The sequence below is a fragment of the Dipteris shenzhenensis genome, chromosome 17, assembly GCF_047967505.1.
Source record: "Dipteris shenzhenensis isolate YYH24624 ecotype China chromosome 17, Dip_SZ_1.0, whole genome shotgun sequence".
Taxonomy (NCBI): domain Eukaryota; kingdom Viridiplantae; phylum Streptophyta; class Polypodiopsida; order Gleicheniales; family Dipteridaceae; genus Dipteris; species Dipteris shenzhenensis.
In genome coordinates, this window is record NC_141612.1 from 26,951,857 (window position 1) to 26,976,003 (window position 24,147).

Here is a 24,147-nt window from a genome sequence, read left to right on the forward strand (position 1 = left end):
CTGAAATTAATGGCGCTCTAGCAAGAATTCAAAGAGTTGCTGATAATCTTTGCGCAATTGATCTCGGTGATACCATTGCTCTTTATGTGTATCACTCCATCATCCCCGGCCTTGTCAATGACATACTCATCCTCAATGGTGCTTTCCCACTCCACATCCTTGCCGGCCTTGCTCCTCCCAACAACACCTTTCATTCCTTGATCAACCTTGACCTCCTCTCCCCCGAGGACAAATCTTCTTTTGAGAACCTCTCCCAATCTCACTCCCAGCCTCCTCAACCCCTTGAAGGAAAAGAGCTGAAGAATTTTTCTTCATGTGTTCCATTACTCCCATCTAGACACATTGAAATGAAGGCCCCTTTGCTTGACCACAAAACATGGTGCCTCGACAATCTAAGCTTCCTTGCCCCTTTCACCATCCAATCTCTTGCCTTCCTTTGCAACCTCTCTTCCAAAGAGGTTAAAAAATGAAAAAATGATGCCTACCATGGTCGTCAACATTTGAATTCTAATTACTTCATCAACATCCCCTTCTTTCTTACTATTATTTTAGATAGGACAACTTGAAAAGGCATCTATGGATGGTGAAAGACAAGGAAGCTCTCTTTGTGTTATACTAGCTGGTCGTCAAATCGATTGTCTGTCAAAGGCCAAAGAAATATTTTTTTTCTAGACAAAATGACTTTCTATAAATGCTTGAGAAACCAACCATACAAATCAGCAATTTGAAATGCGCTGATTATGGAGAAGAGAGAAAACTGGCTGACAGAAAAACCAGCCTGTTTCCAGAGAACCCAGCTCGCTACCTAGGGAATCTCTAGAACAGGGCTAATAACCAGGGTGGAGGTCTATACATCCAGTGAACACCTCACTCAGTAAGATGTAAAAGATACTTGCAGGCCAAGCCTTGCAAAAACACTCCTACCTTTCGAGGGTCCCCCTTGATCCTGCGGAGTCCTGCGTTCCTAGATGGTGCACGAGGTGTAAAGGATATCTTGCTAGATGGTGATGAGGATAGCTCTCCACCCTATCCAAGCTAGCTCGAAAGGCTCCACCTAGGGTGTTTGGGCTCTTGCTACTGCCTGGGCATGCTATGTCTGTCTGAAACTCACTCTGCTGATCCTTGCGGGACTGAGAAGAAGGGGGTGCCCGACCTTGCCCCTCAAGACAAGCCCATGCCAAGTGGCTCATCTACCTGTAGCAGTGGAGGCACTAGCTGGGGAGACTAGAAGCCTCAACTTTTTGTCAAAACTCTCCCCCGTCTACTAGTGTCTCAAGGAAGATCTCCTCCAATAGAGGCACAGGGTACTCAACAATCACTGTGAGTCGAGGACCCCACAATCTAACACTACCAAGGGTGTTGTGGTCAGTGGGGACTCTAACACTGTGCCGAAGAACCCCTAATGGAGGGAAGGATAGACCCATACTAGTTCGAGAGCAGAACATAATTTGGGAAGCGTGGCACATGATCCATCAAGTCCATGTCATCAATTATGAACCCATGGTACCAAGGAATATTAGAATACTAGGTGTAGGCCGAGGAAGATGGGACTCTAGCCCACAAAAGCATGGACTATGTTGGGGGAACTCAACTAGAGAAGAAAGACTCCCCTCCTATAGATGGTGACATCTCGAATGTGGTCACAAACCAATGCCAAGCTTACCTGAATCCAATCACGAACCTGGCTCTCGTGGGCATGAGGCCAACAATACCCAATAGTGCTCTATCCTGAAGGGATTGAATTGCTGTCTTCACTTGCTATTTGTCTTTTGCAAAAGAAGAACCAAACAACTGTGTGAGTTTAGGGAGCTACCATGAGAACCCCTCTAGCTAGACCAAAGTGAAGGTGCATGGTGGAGAGGGAGAGAGAGAGAGGGTAGGCTAGGGAGAGAGAGAATAATACTCAAAGAGAGACATAATGAAAAGGAAATGAAATAGCAAGAGCAATGCACAAAATGAAAGTACTCACATGTAGACCAAAGAGCTTGTAGGCTTGATACTTGATTGATTTGACACTAGACAAGTACAGCTCTTATATAGAGCACACACACACATATGAACACCAATGCATATGGGATAGCTCCCAATGTGACACGTGGCATCCATAGGACACACTAGACTAGAACTCACACTAGAACACACCAAACTGACTCATCTTGACTCCATTTCCTAACACCCCCCATGGAGGAAAGGTGAGTGACTACTGGAATGGAATTAAGAACATGACAATGACGGTCATCAAACTGTGGTCGCCAAATAAGGATTATCACCGTCTCATTTGACATCACTGCCCTGTATGGGTTGAGGTAGTGGATTTTCTGGATTATATGAGGGCTGAGCTACCAAGTCTGGCAGCTACTTTGGGGCAAGTTGTACGCCCACCCCGACCTTCGGGTAATCGAAATCGGTTTTGTGTTCTTTGGGATACAGATCACCCAACCCCTCCTTCCATTGCGGTAGAGGTGGAAGATGTTCCCTTGGGCCAAAAATATTTTGACTTGAAATGGGAAGTATTTGCAGGTGCTTGTTTTACTTGTCATAAATTTGGCCATCTAGCTTCACAGTGTCCTGCAATGCTGCATCAGCTCCCACCTACAACTATTGCTCCAGAAAATACTACCCCTCCAACTTATGGTCCAGGGCCTAAGGCAACGCCTAGCAAGTTGGGTGATGTGGCATCTAAATTTGTTCTTCCCAAAGAAAGTGTGGTCCAGGTTTCAGCCAAGCAAAAGGATAAGGGAAAGGGCAAAATTTCAGAATCGAATGCCTCTCCTCAAGGTGCTTGGCAGCAACCCAAAAAGGTATTTGCGCTTAAGCCACGACCGTTACAATCTCGGCATTGGGACGCCTCTACTTCCACCCCTGGTCAAGCCTCTACCCCTGCTGATAGCCTGACTTCTTGATTGTGGGTTGATGTGCTCAAGAAGGGCATTCCTGTATGTGACAGTGATGTGATGATAGAGCTATTGATCCAGGAGGCCAGGTGGACATCGATGTCATGGCTGACGCTTGACAGCTTATACCTTTACTATGTTTCTTGGCTCGACTGTACATATCTTCTATGTTTGCTTCAATTACTTGCATTACATACAATGTTCAAGGTCTTTGCAATGTCAATAAGTGGAGACTTTTTTGGCACTATGTACATAGAATGCACCCCGATGTAATTTCCTTACAGGAACACAACCAACACTTCTTGGCTGGCCAGCAAGGCCACTTTGCTGGTTATGACATCTTTTATGCTGGTACAATGCACTTTTCCGAGGTATGCATGCTGGTGAAACATGATATGCAGCCCACGGTTGCTCACGACAACCCCCAGGGTCGATGGATGGTAATCAGATGCATCTGTCATGCCGATCTTTATGAAATAGCATCGGTTTATGCCTCTCAAACTTCGGCTACAAGAGCTCGAATGTGGGACTCCCTCAAGCAATATCCATGGCTGTCTAATGCTTTTTTGTGTGGAGACTTTAATAACTCGCTTGCCATGCAAGACAACACCACTCATCATTCTCACATGATCCCCACTGAGCTTCGACATTGGGAGGATATGCTTTCTTTCTTGCATGCAGAAGATTTATGGCTCTCAACAAGGGATAGAGATATGGGTTATACATACCATCACAATGCTTTTACTCATTATTGGGCTCGACTTGACAGATGGTATTTGTTGCATGCTCAGCAGTATGCTAGTTTCACGTGTGCATTATGGGTTGATCATTCCCTCTTGCTATCTGATCACTTTCCAGTATGCTTGACATTATCTATAGCACATTTGACAGATGACATGCCTTTTTTTGGTCGTCGCCTACTCCATGTTAATAGTGCTTATTTGCTTCATCAACAATTTCAGAACATGGTGAGAGTGGCTGTCCGCCCCTTCCTCTTACATGCTCAGGAGGACATGGATTTTGCTTGGATCAGTCTTGCCCATCGCTTGCAGGCTATTATTCAAGATTATGGACGGAGTCACATGGAAAACCTTAGGCTTAAGCTGAAATGGGCTCAATCTCACAAGCAACAAATGGTTGCAATCAGCTCTTATAGGCAGCTCACCTCCTCTGAACAGGATTCTTGCGCTTATGCGGTTCATATCATCCATCAAAATGATCTTCGCAAATTAAAGAAGTGACAAATTTGAGCTCGCATGAAACCCCTTTTGGATAAGGGCTGCTCCTCCAAGGCCTTCTTTAAAAGCCTGCATGTAGATAGGCGAAAGGAGGATATTTGCAGGATTAGGCAGGATGATGGCACATGGACCACCTCCAAATCAGAACTAGAATCGCAATGCTCTAGTCATTTCCAGCATCTCTTTTCTCCTCAGCCTGATTATTCAATGCAAGTGAACGCAGCTAGGTCTCAATTTCTTATGCATGTTCAGTCTATATTCTCTTGGGAACAGGCTCATGCATTGGAGCAGCCATTTATGCTTAATGAACTAGATGATGCTTTGAGTCATTTACGTAAAGGCAGCTCTCCTGCTTGGGATGGATTGACTGTTGAATTCTTCCGTGCATTTTGGGGTGATCTCAAGCACACTCTTCTTCTTATGATCAATCATGCTTAGGCAGAACAATCTCTTCCCCCTTCTTGGAAACATGGCCTTGTCGAATTGATCCACAAAAAAAGATTGTGTGAGACAATGGCTGATTGGCGGCCCATATCTCTTATGCCAGTCATCTACAAACTCATTGCCAAGATGATTATCCTTAAAGTTCGATTTATCTTGCAAGCCGGACTTCATCCCAGGCAGTATGGGTTTGTTCCCAGAAGGCAGATTACTAACAATATCTCCAATTTTTTGCTTGCAATTAGTATGCCAAATATTCTAAACAAGATGTTCTCATTCTGCAAGTGGACATTGCGAAAGCATTTAATACTGTCCATTGGGATTTTATTTCTCAGACTATGCATAAATTGGGATTTGGCCCTCGGCTCGTCCATGTTATTTACTGGTTGTATTCTCATGCCACTGCACAGTGTTTGCTTGGTAGTGGGTTGTCAAGGACATGGACTATGACCCGTTCAGTGAGACAGGGATGCCCTCTTAGTTCGCTACTGTATGCCATTGTTACTCATCCGTTATTGTTGCATATGGACCATCTTGCAGATACAGGACAGCTTTATGGCTTGCAAATTCCAGGGGCACAGCCGTTTCTTGCACATGCATATGCTGATGATTCATATTTCATGCCCAGGAATTCTCAAAGTGACCTCTCTCATTTGATGCATACTTTGAATGATTTTGGCATAGCTGCTGGACTGCATATCAACTTTCAGAAATCGAATCTTCTAGCATTGAAAGAAGCTGATTGGCATGCACTTCTCTGGCCAGGCCACGTTATATCTTCCCATACCATTGTGAGGCATTTAGGGTATCCCATTGGCTGGAATATTACCCCTCAACAACAGCTTAAATGGGTGCTTCAAAAGATTAACAAGAAGCTGGAATACTGGCACTTGTTAACTTGGCCTCTACATGTTCGACTTCGGATAGTCCAGTCTATCATTATGGCATATGTGCAATTTTATTTGCCTCTTCTTCACTGGTCTTTTAAGTATTTGGCTTCCTATATGTCCCAGGCTATGGAGATATTTTGGAAAAGCAAATCTCACAAAAAGGCTTGCGACTACTTCCCATGCAGTCTGTTTGTTCTCCTAAGACTCATGGCGGATTGAATATTCTCAATCTTCAGTTTCATACGTTGGCAAGAAAGAGCACTATGATTGCAGATTTCTTTCAGCAAAAACAGCCATGGGCTATTATGCTAGCAGCTATGTGTGGAAACATGAAGTCTCATGCATATGGGCATTGGATTACAGATCACTGGGAAGCAGTCATTGTGAGGGAAACGAGGGAAGTGAAACGTTAGGAGACAGAGAGAGGGAGACACAAGAAGTGTGGGTGTGTAAAAAATGTGTTGAGCCACACCACAAACTCATAGGTTTTATTAGGATTAGGGATTCACCCTATGACTGTCTTAAGACAGTCATAGGGGTCATAAATTTTAAAGGGTGGCAATGTGCCTTTACCCCAACAACCTCCCACCTAAAGGCCAATGTGCCTAAAGGGGAGAAAAGAATAAAAATTACAGCAATATACATTTACTGTATACAAGACCATAAAATAAGAATGGTCTCATCCTAATCCCATGATGTGGCGACAATGTGCAAACCGCTCTGTAGGCAAGCTCTTAGTGAGCAAATCTGCAGGATTATCATCAGTATGCACCTTCACAAGCTCAAGCCGCTTGTCTTCCAGTACCTCCCTGATGAAATGGTATTTCACATCTATGTGCTTGGTCTTCTGATGAAAGACCGGATTCTTTGCCAACATGATAGCACTCTGACTATCACAATGCAAAACTGGCATATCTCCTGTAATGCCCAAATCTCCCACCAGCCGAGTAAGCCATATTGCTTCCTTGCAAGCCTCAGTGGCTGCAACATATTCAGCTTCAGTGGTTGACAGTGCAATGCATTTCTGCAACCGAGACACCCATGATATAGCACCTCCTGCAAATGTGAAAATATAACCGGTAGTAGACTTCCGGTTATCTGCATTCCCTGCATAGTCTGAATCTGTAAAACCATGCACCAATGCATCCTACCTACTATAGCATATGCACAAGTCTTTGGTACCCTTGAGATACCTCAAGACGCCTTTCACTGCTTCCCAGTGCCGCTTGCCTGGATTTGCCATATACCTGCTGATGACTCCCACCGCAAAAGCAATATCCGGACGAGTGGCAACCATGGCATACATCAAAGAACCAACTGCAGATGCATACGGAACCTTGGCCATCTCAGCCTTATCATCATCTGCTCTGGGGCTGTCCTTACTGCTGAGTTTTAAATGAGGAGGCAACGGGGTACTAATAGACTTCCCCCCCTCCATTTTAAACCTCTGCAGTACTTTGTCAATGTACTCCTTCTGTGACAGAAACAAAAGTCCCTTGGACCTGTCACGAATAATCCGCATACCAAGAATATGGTTTGCATCACCCAAGTCTTTCATGTCAAAAGACTTATGCGGTTGCTTCTTCAAAGCACTAATCTCCTGCTGAGATTTGCTGGCAATCAGCATGTCATCCACATATAGAATGAGTAGCATCAAACTGCCATCCTTTGCCCGTTTGGTGTACAAGCAGTGATCGGTCTCACACCTATGATACCCTTGGGACTGCATGAAGGCATCAAACTTCTTGTACCATTCTCTTGGCGCCTGCTTGAGTCCATACAAGCTCCTCTTGAGCTTACACACAAGCTGCTCTTTCCCTTTAACAGCATATCCCTCTGGCTGACTCATGTAGATCTCATCATGGAGATCTCCGTGAAGAAAAGCAGTCTTCACATCCATCTAACATAAATCCATGTCCTCATGAGCAACAAGAGCTAACACTGCTCTCAAAGTAGTCATCTTGACTACAGGGGAAAAGATCTCATCAAAGTCAATGCCCTTCTCCTGCTTAAATCCCTTGGCAACCAATCTGGCCTTATACCTCGATAAAGCATTTGAATCCACTTTGACTTTGTAAACCCACTTGCATGGCAAAACCTTTCTGCTTGCAGGTAGCTGCACCAAGTCCCATGTATCATTTTGAAGTAGGGAGTCCATTTCTGACTGCATGGCTTTCTCCCACTTCCTTTTCTCTGTTCTTCCCATAGCTTCCCTGAAGCTGGAAGGCTCACCACACTCTGTCAGCATGATAAAATCAGCCACATTATTGGCTCCTGGAACAAACCTGTCAGGAGGCCGTTGTACACGAGTGCTCCTCCTAACAAAATGTTCCGCATTAGGCTGCTGTCTAGCCTGTTCGTCATGCATGACGGGTGGCTGTACCACTATATTTGGCTGTCCTACAGCGCCATTTGCTGGCATATCCAGTGGTGCATCATTGGCAAAATTGTCTGGCTGATTTTCAGCCTGTATACCCTCTTGAACAGGGTTATTTACAGCAACCTGCTGCTGCATATCAATGGGCATTCTTTGCTGTCCGACATCATCATAAACAACCCTCCTGTATTCCACAGGTTGCACGGGTTCTTTGTGTACACTATCCTCTTTAAAGATGACGTCATTGCTGCGTATAATCTTCCGTTTAACAGGATCCCATAACCTGTACCCCATTTCACCTTCGTCACCGTAACCCATGAAGATGCATCTGAAAGACTTTGGTTCCAGTTTGGTGCGCAGTTATTTGCGTACATGAGCAAAGCACTCGCAGCCAAACACACGTAAGTGCTTATATGAAGGTGGCTTGCCAGACCACACCTCCTCTGGCACTTTCAACTCCAAAGCCTTGTTCGGCGACCTGTTAATTATGTGAACTGCTGTTTGCACGGCTTCTGCCCAAAAGCCATGGGGCAATGCAACATAAGACAACATACATCGAACTTTCTCCTGAATAGTTCGATTCATCCGCTCACTCACACCATTTTGAGATGCATTATGAGGGGCTGTGAGTTCCTGTTTAATGCCCTTAGCTTCGCATAACTGTACAAAAGCATGTGACACATACTCACCCCCATTATTGGATCTGAGGCATTTCAACCTGCGTCCTGTCCGATTCTCAACCTGAGCGACAAACTTCTTGAAAGCATCTAAGGCATCGCTCTTATGCTTCAAGAAATAGACCCACACTTTGCGTGTGGCATCATCAATAAAAGTAATGAAATACTTTGCACCCCCTAGTGATAGCTATGGCATCTCACACAAATCAGTGTACACTAGATCAAGCGGTGCTCTATTCTGGGGAGTTCTCCTCTTATGAGAAGTCATAGAATGCTTTCCAAAAATGCAATGATCACAAGTAGGCAAATCTGAAAATGAAAGAGACGGCAGATAACCCAAACGTGACAGTTCTTGCATTCCTTTAACGGACATGTGTCCCAACCGGCTATGCCACAATGAAACCTTCGGCAGCTCGGTTATGGCAACAACATGATTACCTACACTAGAAACATAAAGAGGGTACAAGGTATCACTCTTATAACCCTCAGCCACTACAACCTGGCCATCAGTAATCACCCATTTGGAATCCCCAAATGTGGTGTGGTAACCACTGTCATCCAACAAGCCAGTGCTAATCAGATTTTTCTTGATTTGCGGCACATGGCGAACACCATCAAGCATAAATATGCGTCCGTCACGGAATACTATCTGTATACTGCCAATCCCTGCAATCTGACATGCATAGTTGTTCCCAAGGTGAACAACTCCATGAGTACCTGTGTAGGAAGTAAACCACTCCCTATGAGCGTAACATGAAAAGAAGCACCTGAATCCAAGAGCCAGGTGTGCATGTCATGGCCATCAACAACCAATATATGTGCAATTACAGCAGAACATAATACATCATGTCTGTCACTGTCACTGTCACTGTCCTCTGCTGCAACATTCACTGCATCCAAGTCATCTGCCTTGGCCTTGCCTTTGCCTTTGCTTCCACTGCTTGCATCCTTTGTCTCAGCCTTCTTGGCTTTCTGATCCCGTATAAACTTGAAGCACTTAGACTTCACATGTCCCTTCTTGCCACAGTAAAAGCATTCAATATCCTTTTTGCCACGGGACTGACTGTGGGATTTGGACTTGCCAGCAGATCTCCCCTTCATCTGAGTCCTACCTCTTTCCTGTACCTGCAAAGCATTGGAAGACTTACTGCCCATATTATTCTTCCTGCTCATCTCCTCCATAAGGAGAGAGCTCTCCACATCAGCATACATAAGAGTGACATTTGAATTTGACAGAGTGGTCTTGAAAGTGTCCCAACTCTCAGGGAGGGTACACAACAAGAAAGTAGCCTTGAATTCCTCATCAAGGTTCAATCCCTGTGCAATAAGCTGTGTAAAGATGGCATTGAACTCACTCAAGTGTGAGGTCATAGCTGTACCTTCCTTCATGCGAAGGTCGACAAGCTTCTTCAACCAATAAACCTTACTGGCTGAACTCTTTTGGGCATACAACTCTTCTAGCCTCTGTCATAGGCCATAAGAGGTCTTTTCTGCCTGAACATTGAACACAAGAGAATCAGTGAGAGTAAGCATGATAGCCGCCCTTGCGGACAAATCAAGCTCCTCCCACTCATCATCTGCCATCCCAGATGGCTTGACACCCTTCACCCTTACGGGCTTAGAAATCTTCTTTAGCAGAAGTACATTCAAACACTGTTCTGCCCATAATGCATAATTGTGTGCCCCTTCCAATTTCTTTATGTTCAGTATTGAGGATTCACTTCCCCCTGATGCCATATCAGACAAGGAAAGTGCCTAACTCCCTGTAAGTCAAAAAAATGACACAATAAAATTCTAATTTCTCAGAAAACCTGCTCTATCAAGAACCAGGAGCACTCACAATAGTGCTATTTTTTGCTGTCAAAAAATCCTGCAACAAAACAGAAAATTTTCCCTCCAATCACTGTACCTTCTGACACACTGTGCCGTGCTCAAATAGGCATAAAACAGTAACTACAGAATGCTGCAGCTGTTCCACAAGTGCTTTACAAGTGCATCATCATCTGACGAAACACAAAACACTGATGTCCTGATCACTTCTCCCACCTCAGATGGGGTATTGCACTGATTTTATATGCATAAACCACTTGTCATACACTGTTTTGTCCACTGAAAAAAGGCTCCAAACACCTCAGCCTGTCACAAAACCTGCAACAAAGTATGAGACAAATCCCAAACAATCACCCTTCTGCCAAGGGGATAAAAGGCATCTGAAATCCTCAAACAGTAACTCAAGTGCTCACAAGCAAAATCTGAGCAAAAGCCCCTTGATTTGACACCTGTACCAAGTGATAAACACCCTCAACAATGAGGTAGCATACAAAATTCAGCACTCTCCTAACACTCACCTGACAATGTAATGCATAAACGGCCCTGTGTACACAGTAACAACACAGATCCCAACGTACAAACACTGAAGAGAATCTTTTGAGCACTGTCAACGATGGACAGTTAGGGACCGAGTAAACTCGATGCGCTCTGGCCAAGCGTGGCTCAACTGAGATTTTCTAAGTGCTGTACACAAAATGTGACCTGCAAAGAAATGTCACTGATACACTGCGGAAAACAAGACCAATGTGGGCACCCTGGCTCCACACTGCCTTAAGGCATACACTGCATACACTTCCAGGCAAAAGCCCTTTGAAATTGTCACCCGAAAACTGAGATTTGCACTCAGCAAAAGAATAAAAGCCCTCTGCAAATTAAGGCATCTGACCTCCCCGAAACAAAATAACTGTGCAACCACCACACACTGTGGCACTAGTCACCTCAAGCACAAGGGACACGAGTGTACTTGCTGTACCTCAAACACACAGTTATAGAACTGAAAAATTCCGGGAATGCATCAAGAAAAAAAACCTCGTTGTACTTCTGTACCTGCGTGTACTTGCAAGTACCACGCAAAAGGGTAGAGTGCTCTCCCTTTTTCCTTCTTTCCCAAAAAAAAATTTATGTGCCTGCTGTACCTGCAAGTACCTGCTATGCCTGCACAGTGTACTTGCTGTACCTTGTACTGGCGCGGGCACGGATCCCCCAAAAAAAATTTCAAAATTTCTGTACCTGCGAGGGCACGGATCCCCCAAAAAAAATGTCGAAGGTCTGGCTGAGGGCTGCCTGTCGCGGCGTCCGTACAGCCGGTACGGCTGGCTGCAGCCGCTGGCTGCGGCCGCCTTGTAGCTGGTAGCAGCTAGCAGCAGCTAGCTGCTGCTGCAGCTATAGCTGCTCGCGCAAATGCTGCGCGCAGCTGCTCCTGCACGCTGCACGCGCTGGCTGCGCCCTGCTCGCGCGCTGCTGCCCTGCTCGCTGCTGCTGCGCCCTGCTCGCTGCTGAGGGCACGAGGCCCGAGGGGAGAGGGAGGGGTAGAGGGAGGGGTAGACCGGAGTGAGAGGGAGAGGAAGGCTCTAATACCACTTGTGAGGGAAACGAGGGGAGTGAAACGTTAGGAGACAGAGAGAGGGAGACACAAGAAGTGTGGGTGTGTAAAAAATGTGTACAAACTCATAGGTTTTATTAGGATTAAGACAGTCATAGGGGTCATAACTTTTAAAGGGTGGCAATGTGCCTTTACCCCAACAGTCATGACCACATTTCAGGGGAAAATTCCTGGCTATCCTATTTCTACTGCTTTTGTTCATGACTGGAAGAGAATTCTCTCTTATGCTAAATGGGAGAGTGGACAGTCTGGAAATTGGATTACTTGAGGCACCGCATCAACCAAGGATATAAAACCAGAGTTTTTGTAAAGAATTAACACATGGTACAGCCCTATTTGGCATGAGACGTTACCCAACATGATAAGGAGAGTAACCAGCTCCATCTGGACAGAATCACAATGTGACAGAATTCCGAGGGAAAAACGATTAGCAATAAGCAAGAAAAGTGCATAGAACAAACCAGCATAATGGTCTCTAGTACAATGCCAAGACCATTTAGATTATACCATGTTCTTCCTTCACAAAAGGTTCAAACGAGACCATTTTGGTACTTTTATATAGAAGTCATCAATACCAACCAGAAACAGAAGGGAAAAGTAAAGTTGACCTCAATACTTACCTTTACTTTCAGAGTCAGTACACCGGTCACACCAAATAAAATGGGTCCTCTCCCTACGAAACAAAGAGCTGTTTCTTGAGCCTCATACGTGATACATTATGGTCTCCGTGGATGACCAAAACAATCATCATCTCTCCTTCAAATAAACATTAAGAAGAAAGCCTGGGTAAGCTTTTTTTGTTTTAGGGATATGGACCCATAGACTGTTTTGGCCTCTGCAGAGCTATAATCCACACACAAACACCCCTCCACCCCAAAAAAAAGGCCTCCCCATCTCTTCCAGCTCCCCAACAAAACAGAACTGCATGGGCATTATGCCGAATCTTTGTACAAAGGTGGACAATGGATTAGCATGTTTAGAAGTGCTTTCATGTAACTAGGCATGCAGAAGGCATGCGAGTATCTCAAAAAGCATTCATTTAACAAGTATAGCACGTTTCTTCTGATGCAGCTTTGTACAGAATTCAGCTGCATGACAGCTGCCCTTGGGTTGAGGATATTTATCAACTGCTGAATATTGCTTGCACAAATCTTTTCACTTAGAAGGTAGCTATTCTTCTTGATTGTCGATGGAGTCAGAAAACTTGATCTTCTTCGGTACTGCTGGAAGCAACAACCCCTGACATCAATGCAATATTAGCATTAATGCATATTCCAAAAAAATAAATGCAATAGCATGCACAGGTGTGTATCATGAACAAATTGCCTCACTTCAAAACATTTTCTTCTAACAAACTACTTGAGTGAAAGGTGGCGGCCTCTTTTCTGTGTTTCAAACACGTAACATCATGCCCAGAAAGTCTGGTTTGTTGCTTCACTGCATCGGTACCAGAAGCACATATCGACTCTGACAACAAATACCAGAGCAACTACTGTCGTTGAAAAAGTGCAACAAATCAAACAAACCATTTGATCCCTCTATGTGAGGTCTCTAAAGCATTTCTCATCCTAACAATCTCATTACAATTATACCGGTCCTGGCATGTACCAAACAAAACAAATAATACAGTTATTTCAGTGCTTTTCTACAAAGGAGCAGACCCAAAAGAGGGAAAACACTGCAATGGTGCTGAAAGGACAGGATCTGCAATATGAAGAACGAAATAACAATTCATAGTTACACATGCTAAATAAGGTTCAAAAGCAAGGCTACACAAGGTTAAGTATAAGATACAGCAGAGGATGAGCAATCCCATTCTCAAAAAGTTAGTGTAAAGATGCTTACACAAACATGGTGGTTTTTGTTGGGATTATTATGATACCTCCCCACGTATAAGCCCCATATGAGCAGGGCATGGGGGAGGTGTACCAGCAGTAAAATTTGGCCCTGAGAGAGGCTGCCATGGGGGCAGATCTGTGTGTGTGTGTGTGTGTGTGTGTGAGAGAGAGAGAGAGAGAGAGGTTGGATAGTTGCTGCAATGTGGACAGCATGGCCAGTCCCATGCCCTAGATTAAGCTGTCTCCCCTCAGCTTTTATTACCTCAACTGAAAAGCTTCCTTGTAAATTTCCAGAAGCTGTGGATGATCAGACAACATGTCTTCATTCATCAACTCAACATCCAATGCTGAATAGTTCTTGAATTTTACAAGGAATTTGTTAAATTCCTTGCCCTGAGGGCCTTTGCATTACAGTATGGTACACAATCTGCTCTGGCTGAAGGACCTCCTCCAGTTCATCCACTTCTAGTCGATCTTTTGTTACTGGCTCTATAGGCTCTGGTTCTTAATATTTCTTTAGGAGACTCACATGAAAGGCATTGTGAATCCTCCAATGCTCTGGTCATTCATCTCATCTATAACCTTGAAAGAGCCATAATACTTGGGAGATAACTTTGCATACACTTTCTATTTGCCCTTAAGCTTGTGGAGCCTTGCTTCTTCAAACTTCAAAAGTACCTAATCCCCTTTCTTGAGATCTAGCTGTCTAGTGTGCTTATCTACAGCCTTCTTTATAACTTTATATTGATGTCCGAACCTGGTTACTCCTAGTGGATCTTTTGTTACTGACTCTATAGACTCTGGTTCTTAATATTTCTTTAGGAGACTCACATGAAAGGCATTGTGAATCCTCCAATGCTCTAGTCAATCATCTCATCTATAACCCTGAAAGTGCCATAATACTTGGGAGATAACTTTGCATACACTTTCTATTTGCCCTTAAGCTTGTGAAGCCTTGCTTCTTCAAACTTCAAAAGTACCTAATCCCCTTTCTTGAGATCTAGCTGTCTCGTGTGCTTATCTGCAGCCTTCTTTATAACTTTATATTGATGTCCGAACCTGGTTGAAAGCGTCTAGAGGTCTCTGACATATAGATCAGCTGTAAATATCTCGTCTTTGGTCCTCACGAGAATCACCTTTTCATAAATGACCTCAAATGGGGCTTTACCTGTGGAGCTGTGAACAATTGTTATATGCAAGCTCCACCAATGGAAGATACTTTTTCCAATCTGATTTTTGGTCAGCCACGTAGCATTTCAAAAGATCTAACACTGTTGAATTTGCAACTTCTCTTTGGCCATCTATCTGGGGATGGAAAGAAGAAGCAAAATTCAGATTCGTCTCTATTTTATCAAATAAGGATCTCTAGAATATGCTGGTCATTATGGGGTCTTTGTCAATGACAATGGACTTTGGCATTCCATGATGCTTAAAGATCTATGCCATAAAACCTTGGCCATATGAAGTGCCTTTATAGTCTTGCCTACTAGAATGAAATGAGCCTACTTGTTGAATCTATCAATGATAGCCCAAATCCCATCATTCCTTGATTTTGATCTTGGCAAATCAAAAATGAAGTCCATTGCAATACTTTCCCATGGTGCCTAAGGCACGGGAAGAGGCATAAGTAGGCCAAGTGCCTTCCGGAATCCACCTTCATATTTGACCTTTTGACAAGTGAGGCATTCTGTAACCAACTGGTGTATATCTTTACGCATAGGTGGCCAATAAAAATGCCGGAGTAGTAGCTGCAATTCCTCTATGTCCAACATATGGAGGTGCATGGTATTCCTCCATAATCTTTTGCCTCAAATCTCAGGTGATGCATAAGCAGTCACTGTTCATTAAATACCCATCTTTCAGGGATTATTGACTTGAAGACTGCCCCTCCTGCATTTCCTGCAATATTGCACGAAAATCTGCATCAGTGGTAGAGGGCTCCTCTGTCACCAAAAAATGTGTTTCGGGCAGTAGGACGTGAAGAAATGTTTCTGCGCGAAACATTTCTAAGAAACGTGCGAAACGTGAAAGTTTTTTTGAAATTTTTTTAATAAAAAATACACTATTTTTATTATTTATATAAAATACACTAATTTTACACGTTTCTAGACAAAACGTTTGTCAAAATCTCGAAATGTTTCTTGTGACACTGTGCAGCAGCAGCTCCTTCATGTCTTGAAATCCCTATGATAAGCAATTATCACATTATTGACCTGGGGAGACAAAGCATCGACCACTCTATTCTGTGCTCCCAAAGTATGGACAATCTGAAAATGATACATTAACAGCATATTTGCCCATCTCGTATGCTTTTCGGAGAGCTTAGTCTGAGTCAAGTAATATCTCAAACTTTGGTGGTCAATCTTTACAATAAAGTCTGCACCCAAGATAAAGTGTTTCCACGTATTAATGGCATGAATCACAACTAGCAATTCTTTGAATTTCGAGTGGTCTCCGGCTTTCATAAGCCACTACATGACCATTCTGATGCAATACAGCCCCAACACACTCTCCATAAGCATCACAATCTACATCCATCTAAAAGCTGCATTTCTCTTTGTCAAGTAATAAGTGAAGCAATAATATCAGTAAAATGCCTGATGTTATATGAATAGAGGCCTAGGAAACTAAGGATTTCATGCACAGTTTTCAGCTCTAGCCATTCCTGGATGGCTTGGATCTTCGCAGGATCCATCTGTATTCCATCATTGGAAATTATGTGCCCCAAGTAGTGGATCTCTTCCATCAAAAATTCACATCAAGGAGCGTCTATGCATCACATCAAGGCCTTGCATTGCCTCACGGACAGCACCTACATGAATTTGCCTAAGCCCTCGCTCACCTTCATCGCTCACGCTACAAGTAGACAAGCAAGTCACTGGACGTGCACGCTAATAGGCCTCAATTGAGCGAACAAACATTTGTTGGCCATTCCATACGCTATCATCAGACAGTTATTTGCATACGCTAGCAGCCAACACCCACAAAGTGCTCAAATCTGTCTCCCAATTCTCAAGGTGTAGTCTCTACGTGCAATTTTTCTGCCATCTTCACTTGATCGCTCCCGCCATAGAAGGTAGGGAGGGCTGGCTCTGATACCTATGAAATCCAATTCCAATACAATCTCTCAACGCTTGAGCACCACGATGAACCTTTCTATCGTAGATGAAGATTGCAAAGCACAAGCATTCTCATGAAATCCAATTCCAGCACTCTCTCTCTCTCTCTCTCTCTAGCACAAGCATTCTCATGAAATCCAATTCCAGCACTCTCTCTCTCTCTCTCTCTCTCTCTCTCTCTCTCTCTCTCTCTGTGCACAGCACTAGGGCTCAGAACAACAATCGGGCTGGACCCCCCCAAAGTCTTTATTAATTGAGAGAATAGTGAGTACAAAGGTTCACAGCTCACAGGCTGAATCCATACGGCAACAAATTCCTTCATTAACATATATTTGTACATCATGGTGTACCCCAATCAATTGTTTCTGATAAAGATAGCAAGTTCATAAGTAATTTTTGGCAAGCATTGTTTGACAATGTGTATGAAAGACCTTTACCTCTACCTATATTGCGCATGAAGGATAAAGTGTTGTTTGCCTACATAATCGTATGCTGACTTTTGGTTCTCAATAAACTGATCTGCATTCAAGCCCGAGAGCGTTAAAGAGACTCCGCAAAAAGCAGAGGAGCGCCGTTGAGTTTAAAGAGGGCGATTGGATATTATTACTGAAATCTAAGGTTGTCAATTGGATTATCTATATCAAGCTTGCCTTGTGGTACTATGGTCCATTTCAGATTTATCATAAGATAAATTATGTATCTTTTCGGTTGCATCTTGCACTTCCTTGGAAGATCAAGAATGCTTTTCATGTCAGCCTTCTTAAGCATTATGAGGGATCTATACCATCAACTGTTATAAATGAAGAGCAGCCTGAAGTTGTCGATGAAGATGAGGTTGTTGACTTAAGCAGATCCTTTATCATCAAGACAAATGTACATGTGGCGGATGCTATGAGCTTTAAGTATTTACTGAAATTTCTGCACTACCCCACCACTGATGCAAAGTGGATGGACCGCCATTATTTGGCTGAGTATCCTAATCTTATTCAGCTTTATGAGGATGCTTTAGAGTTGAGTAGCCCTGGCTAGTTATTGCCAATTAAGGACAACTGTCTTGGTGACGGAGGGAAAGTAACATACCTGCAAATTTTTCTTTCACTACATTTATGGATCATTATTGGATATCCTATTTTTATTTAATTTTCTTATGATCATATGTTCACTAACAACACATGTCAGTTCCTATGACAAGACTTCACACCCCGCTAATCGATCACCTTCAGTGTGATTTGTCATCTTCAGTATGACTTTACCATCTTCAATATGGTTTACCCCAATAACAGAATGTTGGAAGCTACTGCATAAGGTGGACTTCACACCAGTTAACTTAAGAGTCGTTTGACTATTTCCAACCGGATTGATATTAAATTATCAACATGTCGTACGAGCCTGATGATGCTTCGCACATCCTTGGTGTGGTGGGCAATGATGCGTGCATGAATGAGGACAGATCAAGATCACATAGAGTTTAACCGTGAAGCAGAAGTGATATTCAAAGCCCCTAATGATTAAGCAATAGGATTGGCAGCTTGACCACTCACATGCACCTTAAGTAGAGCATGTCAAGGCCTAAAAGATGGTGTCAGGTTGGGTAAATTGTAAATTGAGTTACGGGTCTAGCATTAGTTCTAATTTAATTAATTATGTGCATGGGTAGAGGGGTCATGAGTATTTTAAAAGACCATTAAACTCACTACTATAGACGAATCGCTAATACAATATTACAATTAAAAATGAGATATTAGGAATCGTGATTTACGCTTTTTACAGCATTCCAAAGCTGCTTTCCTACCCTTCACCTAGATGCCAAAAAATAGTGGGATCAATTACTAGGAGGGGTTGGTGGTGCTTCTTGCAATTTCGCTCCACTCTCTTGCTTTTCCCTTGTGCGCCATCAACCTCATTAGGCCCTTTAGATTGTGGATCTAGATGACAAAAAATAGTGGGATCAATTACTAGGAGGGGTTGGTCGTGCTTCTTGCAATTTCGCTCCACTCTCTTGCTTTTCCCTTGTGCATCATCAACCTCATTAGGCCCTTTAGATTGTGGATCATTCACATTAAAAGCCTTTGCAGCTTGCTCTCCATTGACCACACACTCAAGCCTGCATACTCCGCTTGCCTCTCAAACTTGCTTAGAGACATAGACCACGTACTGCTCTTAGAGGATTGAGCAAGCCTTGATCACACAATGTCTCCATGAGGCTGTCCTACACACTTTCCCATACACCACTCGATCCACACACCCTCTGTCTCTCGGTTCGGTACCCCGCAATAATTGGACAACGACGAGCGTAAGGCTTTACTCCGACTCCAAGCCAACCATCACCCTACGTGAGTACCACCGCCTGGTTTGCTGAAGAAGTAGGCTTTCGTCCGCCGGAACGAAGAGGATTATTGAACATTTTGTTCAATAACAACTCTAAAGAATTCTAACGAAGGTTCCTCGAACGGTTAGCCCCGTCCCCTCTCACAGACACTAAAACCTGGCACTCCTATGCATGCACATTGTACGACATTCCTAACCAGCCAGCACATGACCTCACACATGTAGCGTGCCCCACTTCTTGCACGCTTTTCACAGCCAGTGGTATCAAGCACGCAGCCCAAAAGCTTCACAATGGCCGAGCAAAGATCATGAGGGTCTACGCATTGAATTCATTTCATATAAAATAGATACCTTGGCCCCGATCTTAGCAAAGCTCTTCAATGAAGCAATTTGCACACGCTTCCCACACACATTGACCTTTAACACCATCACATCATTACAGAAGGCAGGAGATCCCATGAGTCGTGAGAATTACAGGACCATTATGATTGGACATGTTATGTCCAAGATCTACGCATCAGTACTCAACGCAGAGGTTAGCCTCATTGCAGAGCTTCAAGGATTCAGAGCCATGGGGCAAGCAGGCTTTTGGGTAGATCACGAGACCATGGAACGTATACTCACACTCAAGGGGATCATCGAGGAGGCCAGGTCAACAGATGGTGTATTGTTGCTTTGTGGATTTCTGCAAGGCTTTGATACAGTGCCGAGAGCTCGACTCATCAAATGTCTACAAGAGTTGGGATACGATCAGGAGATCATCTGGGTAGTCATAGCACCCTCCTCTATCCCACTCACATAGCACGAGGTGAGCAAGATCATCCGAGAAGATCTCCTACAGTTACACACATTCAGGTTAGCTTGTACCCATAAAGCTTCTCAAAGGCTCACATAGCACGAGGTGAACAAGATCATCCGAGAAGATCTCCTACAGTTACACATTCAGGTTAGCTTGTACCCATAAAGCTTCTCAAAGGGCGTCATTACATGTATAACATGCGTAGGAGTTCTATTCATTATGTGCATTGCTATGTGCACTTTCAGCCCAATAATTCAATGGCATATGCATTTCATCCATCATGGCTTTAGACATGTCTCCAATCACTCTATCTTTTCTTTTTGCAATAGCATTTTGTTGTGGAGTGTATCTGCATGTAACCCATCTCTTTATGCCTTGGTTGGCAACCCAGGAGCTCCCTGTGAAGCTCAGCTTCTACCGAGACCACTGCTTCTACCGACCCTAGCCCCATCTTGCCACTCTGCTTTGCCAACCCCTCCTCTCAGCCTGCCCCTCTACTCTCTCCCATACTACCCCATCTCAGCACACCCATGTGACCCAATCCCCCTTTCCACCTTGCCTTTTCGCACCTCCAGTCGCCCCTCTTGTCTTCCCCTTTAATCCACCCTCCTCTCCCCTCCGTTCAAACCCATCCCATATGTTCCCTTCTCTTCCCTTGGCTGCAGGATCTTTTGCTACATGGAAGGAATCATGAACAGTGACCTATGGCCTAGCCAAGGGGGCCCACATGTCCCTTGATTACCAACTGTATCATGATTTCTCTCCCACTTCCAGGAGAAACAACAGGTGGATCAAACTGAACAGAAGCAATTTCTGCAAGTAGAAGATGTTTTTAACTTCCCATTCCAAAAAATGGGAGGGATCTTTAAAAATCTCTTGCAGTTGTTTTGCAATTCAAAACGATATAGTTACAAAAATACCTTCAATGTAGTGTCCGTTCACAAAAAGTATTCATTTTGAAACTTTAAAACCTCATATCAGTGTTGAGGGACATAAATATAATACCAAATCCGGATAATCATACTCAATCCCTGCAGCTTCAATCTTCTTCCTACGCTTTCTCTCTTTCTTCAATAACGACTTCAACGCTTGCTGCTGCTCCTCTGGCTCTTTTACCTGCCCATATAATATTTTTAGGATACAAATTGCCACCATGAGGTTAAAAGCTCATTGACGATGGTTCTAGGAGATTTACCCTGTTATGATGCAAGCGCTCCAACAGCTTCCCATTTGGAGGTTTATAAACTCGGTTGCAGCCAACCCACCTGTTGAGTAGAACATGTATCTATGTGATTATCTAATTGTCTATTTAAAACTCTGAATTAGTCTGCAGGTTGCTAAGTCTCTCTCTCTCTCTCTCTCTCTGTCTCCAGGCGGGCAGGCGGTTACATCTATATACATTGAGAGAGAGAGATGCAATATATTTATTTCATTATTAAATCTCAACATATGCTGCATACATCTTTATTTATTTATTTGAATTTATTTATACATACGTTAATGTGTGTGAATGTGTGTTGAGTGAGAGAGACACCTCTCTCAGATTGGCCCACAAATAGACGGATTCAAGACTAGTCAGTCAAACTAGTAGTAAACTATATCAAACTTACATTCTGTTGTGAATCTTCTCTAAAGGAACCAGCTTGACTTGCAGCACATGCTCAAACAAGAGGTAATTGTGCATCGACTCTGCTACAATCTCAGCCACCTGTTCTACGAAAACGTTTTATCAGAGTCAACTTTACTGGATGGAAAGTCTCTCGAACCCTGGCAGAGAATATCTTCCTACCTCAGGTGACTCGAATTGGATAAAGGCGTAATGCTTCGACTGTCCCGTCTGCACAATGAGGGAAAGATCAAGAATGCGTCCGCAATAAAATGAAGAGTCCCAAAAAAGATTGTGCCGTTCCCAAGAGATACAACAAGCCACAGACCTTCTTATTCCGAGACACCCGTAAGCGCTTGATGTTCCCAAATTGACTGAAAAACCCTGACAAGCGAGGTACAAAGTTAGACCGCAGAACAAGGTTATGCGCTAGCAAACGAGGGTCTGGAAGCTAAACCAACCTCTCATCTGATCTTCGTAGAATCCATGAGGGATGCGCCCAACGTAGACGACGTTCGATTTATTTTTCAAAGCAGGGCCGGACTGAATGGTGCTGTTCTGTAACTTCGATTTCTTTCGGCGCCGCTTCTTATTCTCCACGGTTTCGGGATGGAGGGGCTGCCAAAGCAAAGATGAATTGTCTGCAGAAAATGCATAAAGCAAAGGAAGGGCGACGAGGAGCTTACCAGAAACTCGGACGAGGAAGCCATTGAAGCTCAGACACAGAACTTCAGATTTGCTTTCTTCTTTTCTTATACCTGGGGTTTAACCAGCTAGGATTTGGTTTTTCTTTACTATAGCTGGCATTTACACACTGTGGCCGCTGCCCATGCATTTATTGAATCTCTCTCGTGGGCGGGCTCTGCGTGGGCCGTCCATGAGCCTTGGGCATGCCCACGTGCGGGCACGCGTGTAAACACCCTTATGGGCAAAGTTCATTTGCCTACAAAAAAATTTGCTTGCAGCAAAGGAAGGGAGACGAGGAGTTTACCAAAAACTCTTATGAGACAACCTTGGACGCACCAACACAGACGTCTCTCTCCAGCAACACACCCCAAGGAAAACTTTAAATTTGGTTGTTCTTGACTATACCTAGCACCAATTACACTCGGGTTTAATGAGCTACACACCCACTATTCACGAAAAACCCAGGTTTGGTGTCAGGTGAACATAAGAATTTTGATTTTGACCTAGTAGCGCATGACCAGATGCACGCATAACATGTTTTTAATTTAAAATTGCATTGCCTATCACATTATAAACAATAAACTCAAGACTCGATTTCAGAAGTGAAATGCACAGTTAAAATCTACCATTCTAATGACACTTAAGAATTTAGAATGTATCTTGCATACCTAAATTGAATATCATTAATATGTTGCATATCTGTTGAAAGTTGCATGATTGTAGTGTAGTTAGCATGAATGTGATTTTTAAATGCATGATTGTACTATGTTTGCATTTGGCTCAGGTGCATCATTGCTATGCAATATTACCAAATTACGCATTGGTTCACACTTTTTTGGCCTGCCTGAAGGGGAGGACTAAGTAAAGGTAACGCTCCAAGAAGCGAAAAAGCCCACATTTGCTTTTCTTAATTTCAAAAATAAATAGGTGGCATGTGATCTCCAACCTTTCCTCCCTCTTTCTCTCTCTTTCTATTTCAAGGCTGTCTCTCTCTCTCTCTCTCTTCTCCTTCGTTTGTGGATCCAAGTCATCTCTCTCGTTCTCGCTCTCTCACTCTCTCCCCCTCTTTTCCTTGTTGCAGGGCAAGCCACTTAAACGAAGTTCACCTTGAGGTTTTCTCTTTAAGGACATCAAATAACATTGTTATAAACGCTATCTTTAAGGATATCAAATAACATTGTTCTAAACCTAATCTTTTTTAAACTTTGAGGTTTTCTCTTTAAGGATATCAAATAGCATTGTTCTAAACCCAAATTTTTTCATTCTTTTTCAATTATGGAGCCATATAATGAGAAACTCATGTGGTTACATTACTTGATATTGCTTCATCTTGTTGCATTTATTTATTCATTAAATCAGATGTCCTATGATTTTATTTAATTACAAAGCGCATGATTGCGTAATCTAACTTTTATAAAAGGAGGTAGAAAAAGAACTAAGAAAATTGGACCTAATCCTTAAATACAAGAAGAATGGATTTCTCGCACGAGCTTCTCTATTTGATAACATGGAAGTAATCATCACTCCGACCTTTGAGATATTATGAATTGGACTATGATCATATGAATGACGGTGTTATCATCCATCGATTGTCGATTCACTGCAATTATTTCTTTGAATTCCCTACCTCTTGCTTATCATCAAGAGCATGCGTTAGAAAAGAGAGGGATGGTTAAGTATGATCATGAGTTTAAGTATGAATGCGTTGTAAAAATGAAACTCTACATATTCAATTGATGAATAGGAAGCTCTTCCCCTTTTAACCCAAAATAATAAAATTTTAAGAATTAAACATTTGATAAAAATAATAAGTTATAAAG

General features: G+C 43.2%; 1 protein-coding gene across 1 annotated transcript; it reads right to left on the reverse strand.

Moving 5' to 3' along the window:
• Positions 1-12,548: 12,548 nt before the first annotated feature.
• On the reverse strand, positions 12,549-22,436 carry LOC147891911 (RNA-binding (RRM/RBD/RNP motifs) family protein). Its single transcript, XM_087388265.1, has 8 exons — positions 22,327-22,436; positions 22,102-22,258; positions 21,969-22,024; positions 21,824-21,871; positions 21,645-21,742; positions 21,230-21,299; positions 21,040-21,150; positions 12,549-13,189 (listed from the first exon to the last, which is right to left on the reverse strand). Exons 1-8 carry the CDS (start codon positions 22,348-22,350, stop codon positions 13,121-13,123), a joined length of 633 nt encoding a protein of 210 aa, XP_087244391.1. The 5' UTR covers positions 22,351-22,436; the 3' UTR covers positions 12,549-13,120.
• Positions 22,437-24,147: the final 1,711 nt, after the last annotated feature.

Coding starts and splice junctions, on each gene's coding strand:
- LOC147891911 (XM_087388265.1), bottom strand. CDS start 22,350: ATGGCTTCCTCGTCCGAGTTTCTG. Junction 21,300..21,644: donor GAGAAGATTCACAACAGAAT/GTAAGTTTGATA, acceptor TCTACTCAACAG/GTGGGTTGGCTGCAACCGAG. Junction 13,190..21,039: donor AGTATGATTATCCGGATTTG/GTATTATATTTA, acceptor CATTGATGTCAG/GGGTTGTTGCTTCCAGCAGT.